General features: G+C 44.5%; 1 protein-coding gene across 4 annotated transcripts in view; it reads left to right on the plus strand.

The window, feature by feature from the left end:
- Positions 1-12,961, plus strand: part of RERG (RAS like estrogen regulated growth inhibitor) — a 96,697-nt gene that overhangs the window by 1,117 nt on the left and 82,619 nt on the right. For all 4 annotated transcript variants that reach the window (XM_069003584.1, XM_069003580.1, XM_069003581.1 and 1 more), the window contains one exon: positions 504-678. In XM_069003584.1, coding sequence (XP_068859685.1) covers positions 618-678 — 61 coding nt within the window. In that variant the 5' untranslated portion in view covers positions 504-617. The remainder of the gene's footprint in view (positions 1-503; positions 679-12,961) is intronic.

Consider the following 12,961-nt stretch of genomic DNA (forward strand, 5'->3'; position numbering starts at 1 on the left):
TTAGGGCAGTGAGCAAGGTACAAGTGCTTGGAGGGTTTTAGGCAACGGCAGCTGAGTAATTGAAGCCTTTTTGGAGCTGGAGGGCTCAAGGAAAGATTAGCTATCTGCAGGCACTACTAGTGAGTGCTCACAGCTATTAAATATATTCTACAAAAAATAATTCCTTGCATGTGATTCAAATACGGTAAATATATGCAATTTCAGCTGAAAGAGAAAGGAAGAAATAAATCCTTAGGAGCCTTGCAAGGCAGGTGCTTGGGGTTGTTAAGTACCTTTTGCAATCTTACAGTGCCAGTGTGAAGCAAAGAGGAATAGCCAGAAAGCTGAAGGTGGGTTCTGCACAAACAGTGCCAAGTGTGTCAGTGGTGTTACTGCAGTGTTTAAAGCAGGAACATAGCATCAGTTATCACGATTATTTAAAAAGAAGAAGAAAGGAGGGGGCGGGCAGGGGAAAGGGAGAGCCTGGCTCCTTGCAGTTCCATCCTTGTGGTGTTCTTCCCCAGGCTCTGCATTGACGTCACAATGACACGGTGAAGCTGAAGGCAGGAGCTGGGAACTGTTCTTCTGCTTCACTTCTGGTGACTGAGTGAGTTTGCCACCCCTGTGTTCCCTCCAGCATGGCCAAGAGTGCAGAAGTGAAGTTGGCGATCTTTGGTCGAGCTGGCGTGGGCAAGTCAGGTATGTTTGACTTCTGATTTTTTCTTCTGCTTGTCATCAGGTAACTTTTTGCTCCCTCTGTGCAGACAAACTCTTGGTAAAAAAGGGCATCTCTGACCACCTTCTTGTTGGGGAGGCTGGGATCAGGCCAGGAATTCTCTCTTCTTTGGCTTTTCATGTTATTTTCTCTAGGTTCTATCAAATGAAAGTACTTTTATCACTCTTTAAGAAAAAGCCCAACAGCAAACAACAACAAAACAAACTTCCCAGCCCAAATCAAACCCATTTTTCACGAAGTGAGTGGCAACATTATTTTTTCCTGGGGGAACAGACTTAGTAATATTCAATTTGTCTCTTCATAGCTTGTGCTCAATGAAGGCATGGAATATTATGCTCCCTAGCGTCTGTTAAGTATTAGATGACTTCTGTAACAGTTGTAATTCTGGCTGATTTCCACAGGAAATTTTAGACTCAGCAACTCAAAGAAGTTTTGTTCTCTGTGCTCTCCTGGGTTTACATATTTACCAGGAAATTATGGCAACACCATGTGTAAAGTGTGCATTTGTAGACATCTTTTGAGAAATAAACATAGTCTGGCGAGTTGGTATGGTAGAGACACAAGGGGGAGGCATAAATGTTAAAAATCCATTTCTACAGACAGCCTTTCCTCCGGTGAGACGAGGAGCAGAGTGTGAGGGTTGCAGTCGGGTAGTTCAGGGGTGTTGCATTAACTTGACAGCTCCATGACCACTCTAACAAGTCCTTGCACCGCAGGGATGGGGAGATGAGGAGACTGAGCCTAATCATGCTCCTGTGGCAGTTTGGGAATTGCAAGATCCTGTTTATTTTGGAAAAAATCTGCACAAGAGAAGGCAGGAGATAGGATGTCCTGGAAAGAGCATTAAGCTAGACTCAGCTGCCATCAACCAGCTCCAGTTCCCCAAAGTGACTTTTGTATTACACATGCCAAGGTGCTGTCCCATAAATGTATTACAGTTTCAGTAACTTGGGAATGGGTTGTTTATAAAAGCACATTTACCCAGAGGGTATTTCACCAGAACACTGTCAGTGAAGTAGCTCTGTCAGCTATCAGGAAGAAAGGCGTATGTGAGGCAGAATTTCTTAGAGATTATACTGCTTATTCAAAGGCAATGCAGATTAAATTCCACCTTTTTGAATAGAATGCCTGAGGGAATGCTGATAATATACTGGGATAAGTTTAAACTCTTCCTTCTTCCCTGCTGCGCTCACCCCATCCCATCTTTTGTATTCATGTTTCACCGTCCAACCCAAGTTTTGCAACTTCAGTGGTTCCCCTTTGGGTTTATCTTACATTCAGTTGATGGTTTCTGTGGTTGTCCAGCCTTTTGGCTGGATTCAATATAATGCAAGAGAACATTGAAATATTTGCAGGAAAACTGAAACACTGAGAGAGTCCCCTCACCCTGGCTTTCTTAATAGTTTGAAAGCTTATATCTAAAAAATACAAAACTACCTTTTAAGTGCTCAGTTAAAGTGCTACACCAGCATAGGATCAACAAGAGCCTTTTTTACCTGTTGTATCCTTTTTGTGGACTTCAATATATACTAGGATAGCATAAACAGTAAAAATGTTTTCCTGCAGTTCTGGAACCGGGTGGGAGACAAATGGAAAGCCAATAAAAACATCCTAGTCCTTCAAAGTCTTCCTCCTCTCTCCTTTTATTCCCTTTTGAGATGCAAGGAAATATTACATAAAATATGAATAAGGTTCCCTCTTTTGACTGTGACCATACATATGTGAATATGGGGGGAAATGAAAGCACAAATAAGTGGGCAGCACAACAAGGTGAATTTAATGGGGTGGAAGGACCACAGAGCGCTATCAGCTACCTCAACAGAGCAGCAACTGTGCCTCCCAGAATCTCCAGCTTGCTTGTGAAAACCCCTCTTGTACATTCCCATAAAAGGATCCAGTTTCAACAGCTTGGCCAACTCCAGAGAAATAAGTGTGTGTGTGAGGGGGGTGGTGTCTGAAAATACCTATTTGCCTGTAGCCAACAGTAACAACAGTGGGAGCTGTGAAAGTGCCGTTCCACCTTTGCTAAAAACAGGGCTGGACACAAAGCAGTCTCCAGATAGCTGGCTCTGGTGGGCAATACCCTGCTAGAACAGTGCTGATGGTGTCTTTTTTAGTGTAACCGTGTCCCTCCCTGTCCCTGTGACCCGTTTGTCATGTGTTGTGGAGACAGGATCCTGTGGTCATCGCTTACTGGAGCAGACTTGGCCAGACAGCTGAAGGATAAGCCAGGCTCTAGAAGCAAGAGCACAAGGCAGAATGCTGGAGCATACATGCAACAAAAAGAAGACATTGAGTGATAAATAGGGTCACTGTAATTGCCAGAAAGTCATGCCAAAATATGGCCACTGGCTTGCTTTCCTGGCTCATCTTTGTTTGCTGAGGAAGAGCCAGGCATTAGGTTCTTAATCTGTAAGTGGCTGAAGCACCTGACAGCGTCTCTGAAGTTACAGACACACGTTGTAATGTCCTGGACAGGCTCCTCTTCCACTTCCTGACCCAGACTTAGGATCAGTGAGTCAAAGCAGCAGTGGAGAAAGGAGTGCTGTGCTTCAGGACCTGTGGGGAGCTAAAGCTGTCCCTCAGGCAGTCATTAGACTTGTTAGCATTACTGAGAGCTAAGGAACATCCCCATCTCATCATTAGTGCCAGACCTCCGTTCAAAGGGTGAAAGATTCCCTGCTCTACAAAGCAGTCCCTTCCAAGACTCTCCCAAACTTGAGGTGGGGAAACCAGAACACTGCTCACAAGTGTGAATAGTGACAGCATCTCAAAAGAGTTAAATCCAAGGAAAACAAAACTTTACTCCACTTTTCTTGCTGCTTATCATGTTTCCATGGTTCAAAGGTTTAAAAAACAAACAAGAGGCAATAGCTAATGTGTCAGCTTTTCAGTGTTCTTCCTTGCCTTGTCTCCCTCTGCCTGCTGGAGAAGACCAGCAGAGTGGCTAATCACCTCACCTGTCCTGTTTTGCCCTTTTAATGCAGACCTAAACTTTTCAAATGGAAGAAGAAGAGCAAACCAGCTCAGAAAGAGGCACCCAGGAGTTCTCCCAGCTCAGAGTTACACTGAGCAGTGGGCAAACTCATCAGGTGCAAGCATCCCAACCTGCTCTCGTCCAGTGGACTAGATGCTTCTCCCTTCACCCCATTCTTACTGTATAAAAGCTGCATAAACACTGTTTTAAAACAGCTGAAAAAAACCAGATGAGGAGCTCTGCCTGAGCCAAGGAGCACTTTGCAGCTGCCTCACTCGGGAAGAGGAGGAAGTGCTCTGTGGGTGGGAAGGGACATTGCTAAGACCTGCTATAGATAACAAGGCTGTACCTCCTAATTTGGGCTGGAGTCAAGCAGCACTGAGGAGGGGAGAGAGCTTTTAAAGCCTTTTTCTTTACGGCCAAGAGGAGCTTGGATGGAGCAGAGAATGAAAGTTGAAGTGAATTACTTAAACACTGCTGTTTAAATTGTTCTTTCACTGAATCCTACAGCTTCATTCCTATGGTAACAAAACTGAGGATTTCCTAAATAGCTCCTTTTAAAACTACAGTAGTAGCAATTAATAAAGGCTTAAAGGCCATGTTCTTCCATGTCATCACAAGACACAGTATGTGCCCAGAAATCTAAAGAGGAGCAAAACTGTATGAACCAGAGGAGAAAAACAGGGCTGGATAACAGTGCATGGCTGATGCTTTTCCAACTCCTAACTCAGTTGACTATGAATGCTCAAAATACCTCTGCTTAGGAGCCTTTCTGTTTTGGCCAAGAAAGAGACAGTGTCCAGCTGCAGCGTGTGCTATCCAGCGTGCCTTTTTGCTGTGTGTGTGCCAGGCTGAGCCCTCCAAGTTTGTGTGTTAGCACGGGTGCTTTGGCCAGCCCCTGGCAGAGGCAGTTCTCATGTGCCTGGATGGGCCATGCAGCTGCAGCCAAGGAATGGGACATGGAGTGTGTGGGTTTTGCTATGGGTTCTGTAGGAACCCAGAGTGTTGAGAATATTTCTCTGCCTGTTTTTAAGGGTTCTTACCCCCCTGAACAACACTGTTTTAGCCTCCAACCTTGGAAAAATTACCAACGATCAGATAAGAACTAGAAAATACAGTGGTGGGAATTAGGTGATAGACTGCTATGTAAGATTGTCACAGGGTGAATATTTAGAGGTTTTGGGTTTCTCTTTGTAGTAAATAGATAAGAGTAAAAAACATCAAAATGGAGGATTGTTGTTGTTCTCTAAACCTTCTTCTCTTTCGTCTACTACTCCATGTTCTGCAGTAAAAGTAGTTTGGAATGATTGGATAGAGAATTCCGCAGTTCCTGCCCGTGTTACTGAATAATTGGTAGGAAAGTGAAAATAAGATATGTTTTTAGTAACCATTGGTTAAATTATCTTTAAAAGGCTGTGTAAATCTTGATAATTAGAGACTCCTCTCCTGCTTTCTGTGCTCTATGCTCTACCTGGGTCATGCTGGTGGCTCTGTTCCTCTGATAAAACTTAATAAACAACTATCCAGCAGCATTGACACTCCAGGAAAAGTCTCGGTTTATCTTTGAAACTCCTTGCAAGGACTTTTAGAAAATTCTCTCCCATCAAGAGGGACTTGATTTACGGCACAGTTCGGTGTCAGGGTTCAGCAACAGGGAAGATCCTGAAGCTCCCACAGGCTTCCCCCAATAAATGTGTCGGATTCTAAGCAAATCATTGCTTGTCAGGTCCGTGAGGCACGGGGCTGTTGTCACTTTTTGATCCAGCAACAGCTCGGATGCTTCCATTTGGGCAAAAGGCTGACCAGAAATGTGGTTTTGGTCGGTGTCACCTCGCAAAGAGCCTGTGCCATCACAGAAATGAAGACCTCAACAACTCCAGTTATTTTAGAGTCACAGCTGGGAAAGTCCTGAGCAGACATGTATTTGTATCTGTTGGCTTATGCTCTTTTCCCATGTCTAAGCCAGGATGGGGGAACATACCTGGGAGAAAGATACCTGGTTTTGAAAGTTCCAAGCAGCAGCCAAGCCAGAGTGTCCTTCAACAAATCTGTGGTTTGTTTTCATTATTTGAGGATATGTCTGAAACACACTACGAGGGATCACTTCCCAGTTGCAAGGTCTGGGCATATGGGAAATAGAACTGCATTCATTGTCACCCCACCCCCATTCAAAAAACCCTGTGGGTTACTGGGAAAGAAGCCCAAAGTGATTTTTCTACTTCACAAATCCCTGCTCATATATTTTTCCCCCACTAGTTGCATTTCAGGGACTTTTGCAGAGGAAACATGAGTTATTAAGGAGTGATTAGTTATCAAGCTCACAGCTCTTCTAGTAAGGCAGGGAAAGCTGCCACAAGATCTTCAAAGTCCATGCTACACCACCTGATGTATGGAGGGAGGATTACTGTGATAAGGTGCCTCTGAAATCTAGAAATGTGGATGGAAAGACACTGGATTTTCTGCCGTGGGTTTTGTTTTTGTTTCCTGGTTTTTTTACTTACACTAGCATAGCAGATCAGTTGGCTTTTTTTCCTTTGTTTTTAGGAATGGCAACGACAACCAGATGCTTAAGTGATTATTCAGTGACCAGGTTTAATACAGGTTTATTAATCATCTTGTATTGTTTTGCTGGTAAAGTACTCGTAAAACACTCTCTCTGGTTTTACACTTTTCAACCAGCTCCAGGTTCTCTGAAGGTACTGTGCATGTAGGTGTCTAAGTCGTAACAGTAACTAGGACACTAATTTTAAGATTATTTCTTCCCCAGCAAGAATACAAATGTGTCCCCTTGGAGCAAGTGATACTGCAAGCAAACAGTTGTGTTGCAATGACCTTCCCAAGTTCCTGTCCAGTGGATGATGTTGATGCCTAATTAGAGGGTGAGCCCCAGGTCCATCCATGGATGAAGGAAGTTGCATTCTGGCCTTACCACACAGATACAAGCTCTTTAGTCAACAGTCTTTCTAAAAACTGCCTTTGTTGATTCTTGTCGTGCTGGAACTAAAGAGAAGGAGCACCAGGAACCTGGGCTAGACATACAAACATTTGCTCTGCTTGTGTGTGTAACCTCCTCCCTTTCCTCTGCTTGTTTGCCTATCCATGGTTCACTATAGCCTTGTCCTTGGTGTAGCAGAAACCATTCATGCTCTGCTCGACATTTGATCTTCCTTCTGGCTAACCATGGAATAATAAAATGCAGGATTTCTCTAACCAAATGCCAACGTTGTTCATTCAAGCGTGGCTGCCTCCCCTGTTCCATCTCATTTAACTACATCTGACATCAGCTCTACCTGTATCCCCTCTGAGCAGCTGGTGGCAGCTGTTAGAGCTAAAACTAGTCCTGCTGTTCTTTTTTTTTTCTTCTTTTTTGTTTAGGTTGGGCTAAATATAGCCTGCTGTATGATTACTGGGGAAGGAATGCCAGGATTCAAGATTTATGTGTGCAGCACAAATTCTTCCCTAGGCCTGTGCCTAGCCACCCCCTGCAGCTCTTGCTTTGATAAGATAGCTGCCCTGCCCACTTGTCCCCTGCAGTTTTGCCAAAGGCAACTGCAAAGCTCCCTGGTGGAGTCCCAGGAAGGGTTTGTCAGGGTGTGATAAAGGCCTGCAGTGTTTGGGTCAGCCTGTTGTTCCCCACCGGGGCACTGGGAGGTCCTTTAAGAAACAGCAAGATTTTTATTCTTCCACAGACTTGTTTTTACCTCCCTGATATCGCAAGTCCCTTTGCCTTGCATCTACTTTTCTTGCCTTGTTTCTTCTCAGCTGTCACCCTCCCCTCTCCCCCTGCCGGTTCCCTAGAACTGTACATGTTCCCCAGGGACTGCATATGGTGAAATGGCTTCGTACTTCACAGGAGAACTTTGTATTTACATTTCCTTTCTCACCCTCCTCACTTTGGGCTTCCTCCCATCTCTGTTTCTCATCCCCAGCTCCTTCTTTGCCCACACTGTCAGTGCATTGTGCATCATCAAATGCTCAGGACGTGAGATCCAGATGAGCTAATCCTGGCAGCAGTGGTGTGATGCAGCAAAGAACAGTCACTTCAGAGGAAGTGGTTCCTTCTGTCCTGGAACCCATTCCTTGGTGTGGACTTTGAGGACGTTCCAAGATTTGACTGCTCCAGGCAGTCATTGCATGGAGCCAGCTTTGCACAGGTTAAAAAGGGAAGCAGAGTGTATCTGTGCATAGCTAGTCTTGGTCGTAGAAGTGGGTAAATTTACCTATTTTGGCTTTGTGGCAGAGCAGGAGAAACAAATTATGTCTGTATTTCTCAAGCAAACTCTCTCTCTGCATTTGTTTTTGTGCCATCCTTGAACCTTGTACATTTACAGCACCCAAAAATAAATACGTTAGGTGTATGAAAAACTAACACTGCCTTAAAGAAGGAGGATCAATGAAATGCTTGAGGCTCTAGCTGAGCCCTGGTTACAGGGCTGTGATTATCTGCTGGTGGCTGAGGGTGTTTGTACCCTCTCACCACATGCCTGGTGGGCACTCCCAGCGGTCTGGTGAGCAGGAGAGACAAAGAATGGCTGTAAGAGAGCAAAGGAACCATGGCATCCTCATCCATTTCCTGCTTTTATTCCAAGCCTGCATTTGCTCAGTATTATTGGTAGTCTTTTATACACCCCGTGCTGCAGAGGCAATTAAAGCTTTGGCAAGGACACCCCTCAGCTTCCCTTCCCTCTCCACAGGCAGTTTGAGGGGTGCTGATGGAGTGCTCCCCATTGCCACTCCAAAGTTACGGAACTCCCACCTCGCCAGCTCTCAACCTGGCCTGCTGTTTGAACCCACATTTCTTTCCATTCACCTCAGATCAAACCAGCCCCTCCTGTTTTCCCTGACTCCTACCTCCTCTTCCTGGAGACAGGAAAATAACTGAGGGAGGTGCATCTGTTTCTATCGCCTTTTCATAATTCTGAATGGGAAAAGTTCTTTTTATGGCTGTTTCCCACCAGGTAGAGCATTCACGCTGCTGGAGTTAGTCTGCAGCTGTTACAGTTTCTAATGGATTTGCCATGTAGGTGTTGGGAAGTCCCATTTATTATGGCAGTGATGCTGTAGATAACTCATATTCTGTGCATGCAGCATGAAAAGATGAATGGCAAGAGAAGCATGAAGCCCTGGGGAAGGAAGTAGTAGATATATTAAACATATGTGCAGCTTTAAAATGTCCTAGAAGTTGGCTGGAGCCTCCAGCTGCCTTTCCAGAAATGTTAGACAGTAGTCTGTGCTCAGGAAAATGAGGGAATATGTTGAAAACATCCAGCCTGGGTTTGAAAGCACACGGAGCTGCTGACATTCCCGGGTTGTTCTGCTGCTGCCGCGCTGGGGCCAGCAGCAGAGAAGCTGCAGACAAGCAAGAGCACAGGCCCGGGGCAGTGGTGTTACCACAGAGGAACTGTTTGGATAAGTGGCTTGAAAAGTTTTCAGGGTGGAAGGATGCAACTGTGGGCAGTGCACAGGATACACCCTCCCAGGGAGGGAATTTCTGTGGTGCTTGAACAGTGCTGTAGCTTTCCCAAGGGCTGTGGGAACAATGGCCAGCACCACGGCCCTCCTGGAAAGCAGGCCACTGGGACTGGCCTCAAGTGGCCCGTATGGGAGCTGAGGTGAAGGAAGGGGAAGCCTGATAGTCCCAGGTCACTGAGGGATCTGTGACTCGGGCGTTGCCAAAGCTCCTTTCCATGACTTCAGGGCCAGGACTGCTGAGATCCAGCCTGCTGGACGGCTCCCAGGCTGGCAGCATCTGCAACCCAACCCCTGTCAGCCCTGAGGGATCCTTTACAGCTCTTGCACTGACATTAATTATTGACAGCAAAATAAAGCACAGGAGCAACATTTATTTTCATTAAAAACATATTTGGCAATCCCATCTTTCACTACTTCCCCAGTAGGGCTTAATTTCATTTTGACCCACAGGACCACAAGCACAAAAGGAGCTTGTCTTTACTTCCTTTCTCCCCTTCATGTGGCTATACTTTCCATCCAGCTCTCAGTCTAACTATAATATAATCTATCAGAGATTTGCACAACCCTGCTCTAGAGAGCTGCTTTTGTCAGCAGCTCATCTCTGCTCCTGCCCTGGCAAACAAAAGTCCCACTCCCCACAACAGTGGAAGCCAGTTAGACAGAGCTGTCAACCATGATCTTTTTCTGACCTACCCAGCAACTGACCCAGAGGAGCTTTACAAGTGAGAACTTCAAAAGTGTCATTCAAAGCAGGAAAGTGTAAGAACGAATTAGAAGCAAAAAGATCAGAGTGAGCTATTTATTTTTTCACTGCAGAATAAATTGAAAATTATTGAAGAGTCACCACAGAAGAATGCAGTATTAGACCCATGGGTGGCAGAAAAAACACACAAACAAAAAATCCCCACCAAACCCCACATTCTGTTGGACATGGGAGTATGAGTGCCAAAACAAACACCTTGTTAACCAACCTCAGTGGCAGAGTCTGTGATGCCAAGCACTGCTGCTTCACCCAACTGGATTCTTGTGGTTATGTGCACTGGAGTTGATTCTCCTCCAGGCTGATTTCCAACATGAAATAATTTAATAGTGATCCACAATATGACTTGGTCTGTTAGATCTACTTCCAGGCAAAGTTTCAAGAAAATTTATCTCCAGTTAAGAAAATTTGACCTTTATCTACGGGAAGCATGGTAGGTCTCAAGATAATACAGTAAGCTGTGTCCTGGATAATCAAACATTGATATCCTAATCTTCAGTCTCCCATGGTGATCTCAAATAATTACACATCATGCAAGAATACTCTCTTGTCAGTATTCAGTGTAATTAAACCAGTCTAGTTCTCACCACCCACCACCATGTATCCTCAGTATCACTTTGGTAATTTCTTGGCAAATTTTGTTTGCAGTTTTTGACCTGGCATGTGAAATAACCAAGCCTCTCTCATGAAAACAAACAACCTCTATTTTAAACATACTCAGTATGACTGTTTTCTTCATTAATTTGCTATTTAGAATCCAGCAAGAAAGAGGCCCCTGAGATTTAACTCAGTACCACTGTGGTGGAAATTCACATAGTGTTCAGTGCAGATTGGCAGGAGTTTGGGAGCCTGTACTATAACAAATACTTCTATAGTTTGGACAGGTCATATGTATAGTTCTGCAGACTTCTAGGACTCCACAGAAGAGATCATACTCTATTTCTACTCTTTCCTGCTTGAAAAGGCAGATATATTGGATTCTCAACTAAGAGAGGAGCTTTGCCTGTTGTGTTTTCCTAGTCTCCCTCTACAGAATAAACCACCAAAATATATAGGATTTTCTTTATTTTATTTTCATGAAGAAACCTCAGTAAAGTTTTTTCCTAAGCAGCTCTAGCAGCTACACTGTATATTTATCTGTAAAATCACATGCAGCCACTGATGTTAATGATACAATCAGTATCAGCTCTGGAGCGGGATAGTTTGGCATCCCTGTAAAGCTGAGGCAAGAGACAGACCATGGAAAATGCAGAAGAACCTTTGAGCAGTTTCTTAAATTCTAGCATTTTACAGGTGTGAAAAGTATCATGATTTCCCTGCAGGTCTTCACACCCAGCTGGACAAAGTTTCAATATTACTAAGACTAATTCCATGTTCAGTATCATAAATCTCACCTCACATTAGGTCTGTATCTAAAAGACTTCTTATTTACCTAAAGTAATTTTGCATGGCTCATTTTATAGCATTTCTTCAGTTGCTAAACATTTACTAAATGGTGCCTTCTAGTAAGCTGTGAAAATATTAATATCATCCAGTCTGAGTAGCTTTTTGTGCAGATCAGAGTGCTGGAAGTATTACTTTCTGTTCCCAGTGCCACAGCACAGACAGGGACTGGCTGCAAATAGAAGTAGGGGACTCAACATAAGAGAATGACCTTCACAGCTGAGTTAAAACAGTGCATTACCACCTTAGATCCTACCTCTTGTTTCTGCAGAGGAGATGGCTGACAGGCATGTTGTTCAAAAAGGCAGGGAAAATACAATGACCAACAGCAGGAGTTGGAACAGGGCGTAGGGAAACATGCTCGTGATGAAAGTACCTTGAAGCTTGGTTGTGCACTGTTATTTTCTGTTCATTCCCATTAATACTGTTGCTCTTGGTGAAGGTTAAAGTTCTTTCATTATGGATAACACAACAGAGGATTGAAAAAAGGCTTTGGTTTCAAGCATGAGCGATCTGACATCATGTGTTAAAAGTACTAAGTCATTGTGCAATTCCAGGACCTCTCCATTTGCTTCAGCAGGTGACTCTTAAGAAGTCAGGGCTCTACAGTCCTGTGACATTCTAAAGGTGTATTCAATACACTTTGAACCTGCTGATTGCCAAAGTGCTCTCAGATCTCAGACTGAGGTCAGAAAAAAGTTTGCAGGCCAGTCATGAACAGAGGATGCTCAGGGTGACTCCCAGAGTACTAAACCAGCGAGAGTAGTTCTGCACCTGGGTCACTTTGTAAGGGCTAATCCAGTTGCATCTCTGCAGTTTCTGAAGAGGCTAAAGGATGTTTTTAATGATGTTGCTCCTGTTGGAGCACAAAATGAATTTGGAGAACAAAATAAATGTGGTGGGTTTTGTTTGGGTTTTTTCCGGTATTAGTATTGACCTCTAGAAAAACTTGTCTTCCCGAAGCTTGGAGCACAGAGTGGCATTCTCTAGCTCCCAGCTGCATTGCAGGCTTTCTGAGGAGCAAGTAGTGTCCCAGTGAAACCCACAAAATAGCCTAGAGAAGTGCATGAACGCATGGAGGTGCCAGATCATATGGGAGTGGGGACTGTCTCTTGTATAATGCCTGATTCCACCTGCAGTGTATCCCTCTACCCCTCAGCACAACATCACAGCTGCTGCTTCTAAAAAAAAGAAAATTGTACCATTCAAACATGTGCTATCCACCACCTGGCTGCTGTAGGAGGACTTATGCCACCTGTGTCTCCAGAAGCTAAATCACAGCAGCTGCCTTAGCCTGGGCACTTGAAAGAAAACCCTGTCGCCTAAATATTGTCACACGGGTGGTGCCCTTGGCACCACACTTCAGTATGAGACCAGCCTGGGGTCTGCACTGTCTGTACTGTTGTACTCTGCAGCCTCTGCAGGGTTTTCTACCCTGCTACTCTCAGCAGTGCAGAACCTGGCCAATTCTAGGTACCTCATGAGCCCTAGAGGATTTTATTCCTCGTTGAATAATTTCCCCAGTGACAAACATTTTATGTCCTTCATTGCAAGGGGGTCAGGGGAGATGGCTGCAATAACCCTTCCTGACTTG

The sequence above is a fragment of the Aphelocoma coerulescens genome, chromosome 1A, assembly GCF_041296385.1.
Source record: "Aphelocoma coerulescens isolate FSJ_1873_10779 chromosome 1A, UR_Acoe_1.0, whole genome shotgun sequence".
NCBI classification, from domain to species: Eukaryota; Metazoa; Chordata; class Aves; order Passeriformes; family Corvidae; genus Aphelocoma; species Aphelocoma coerulescens.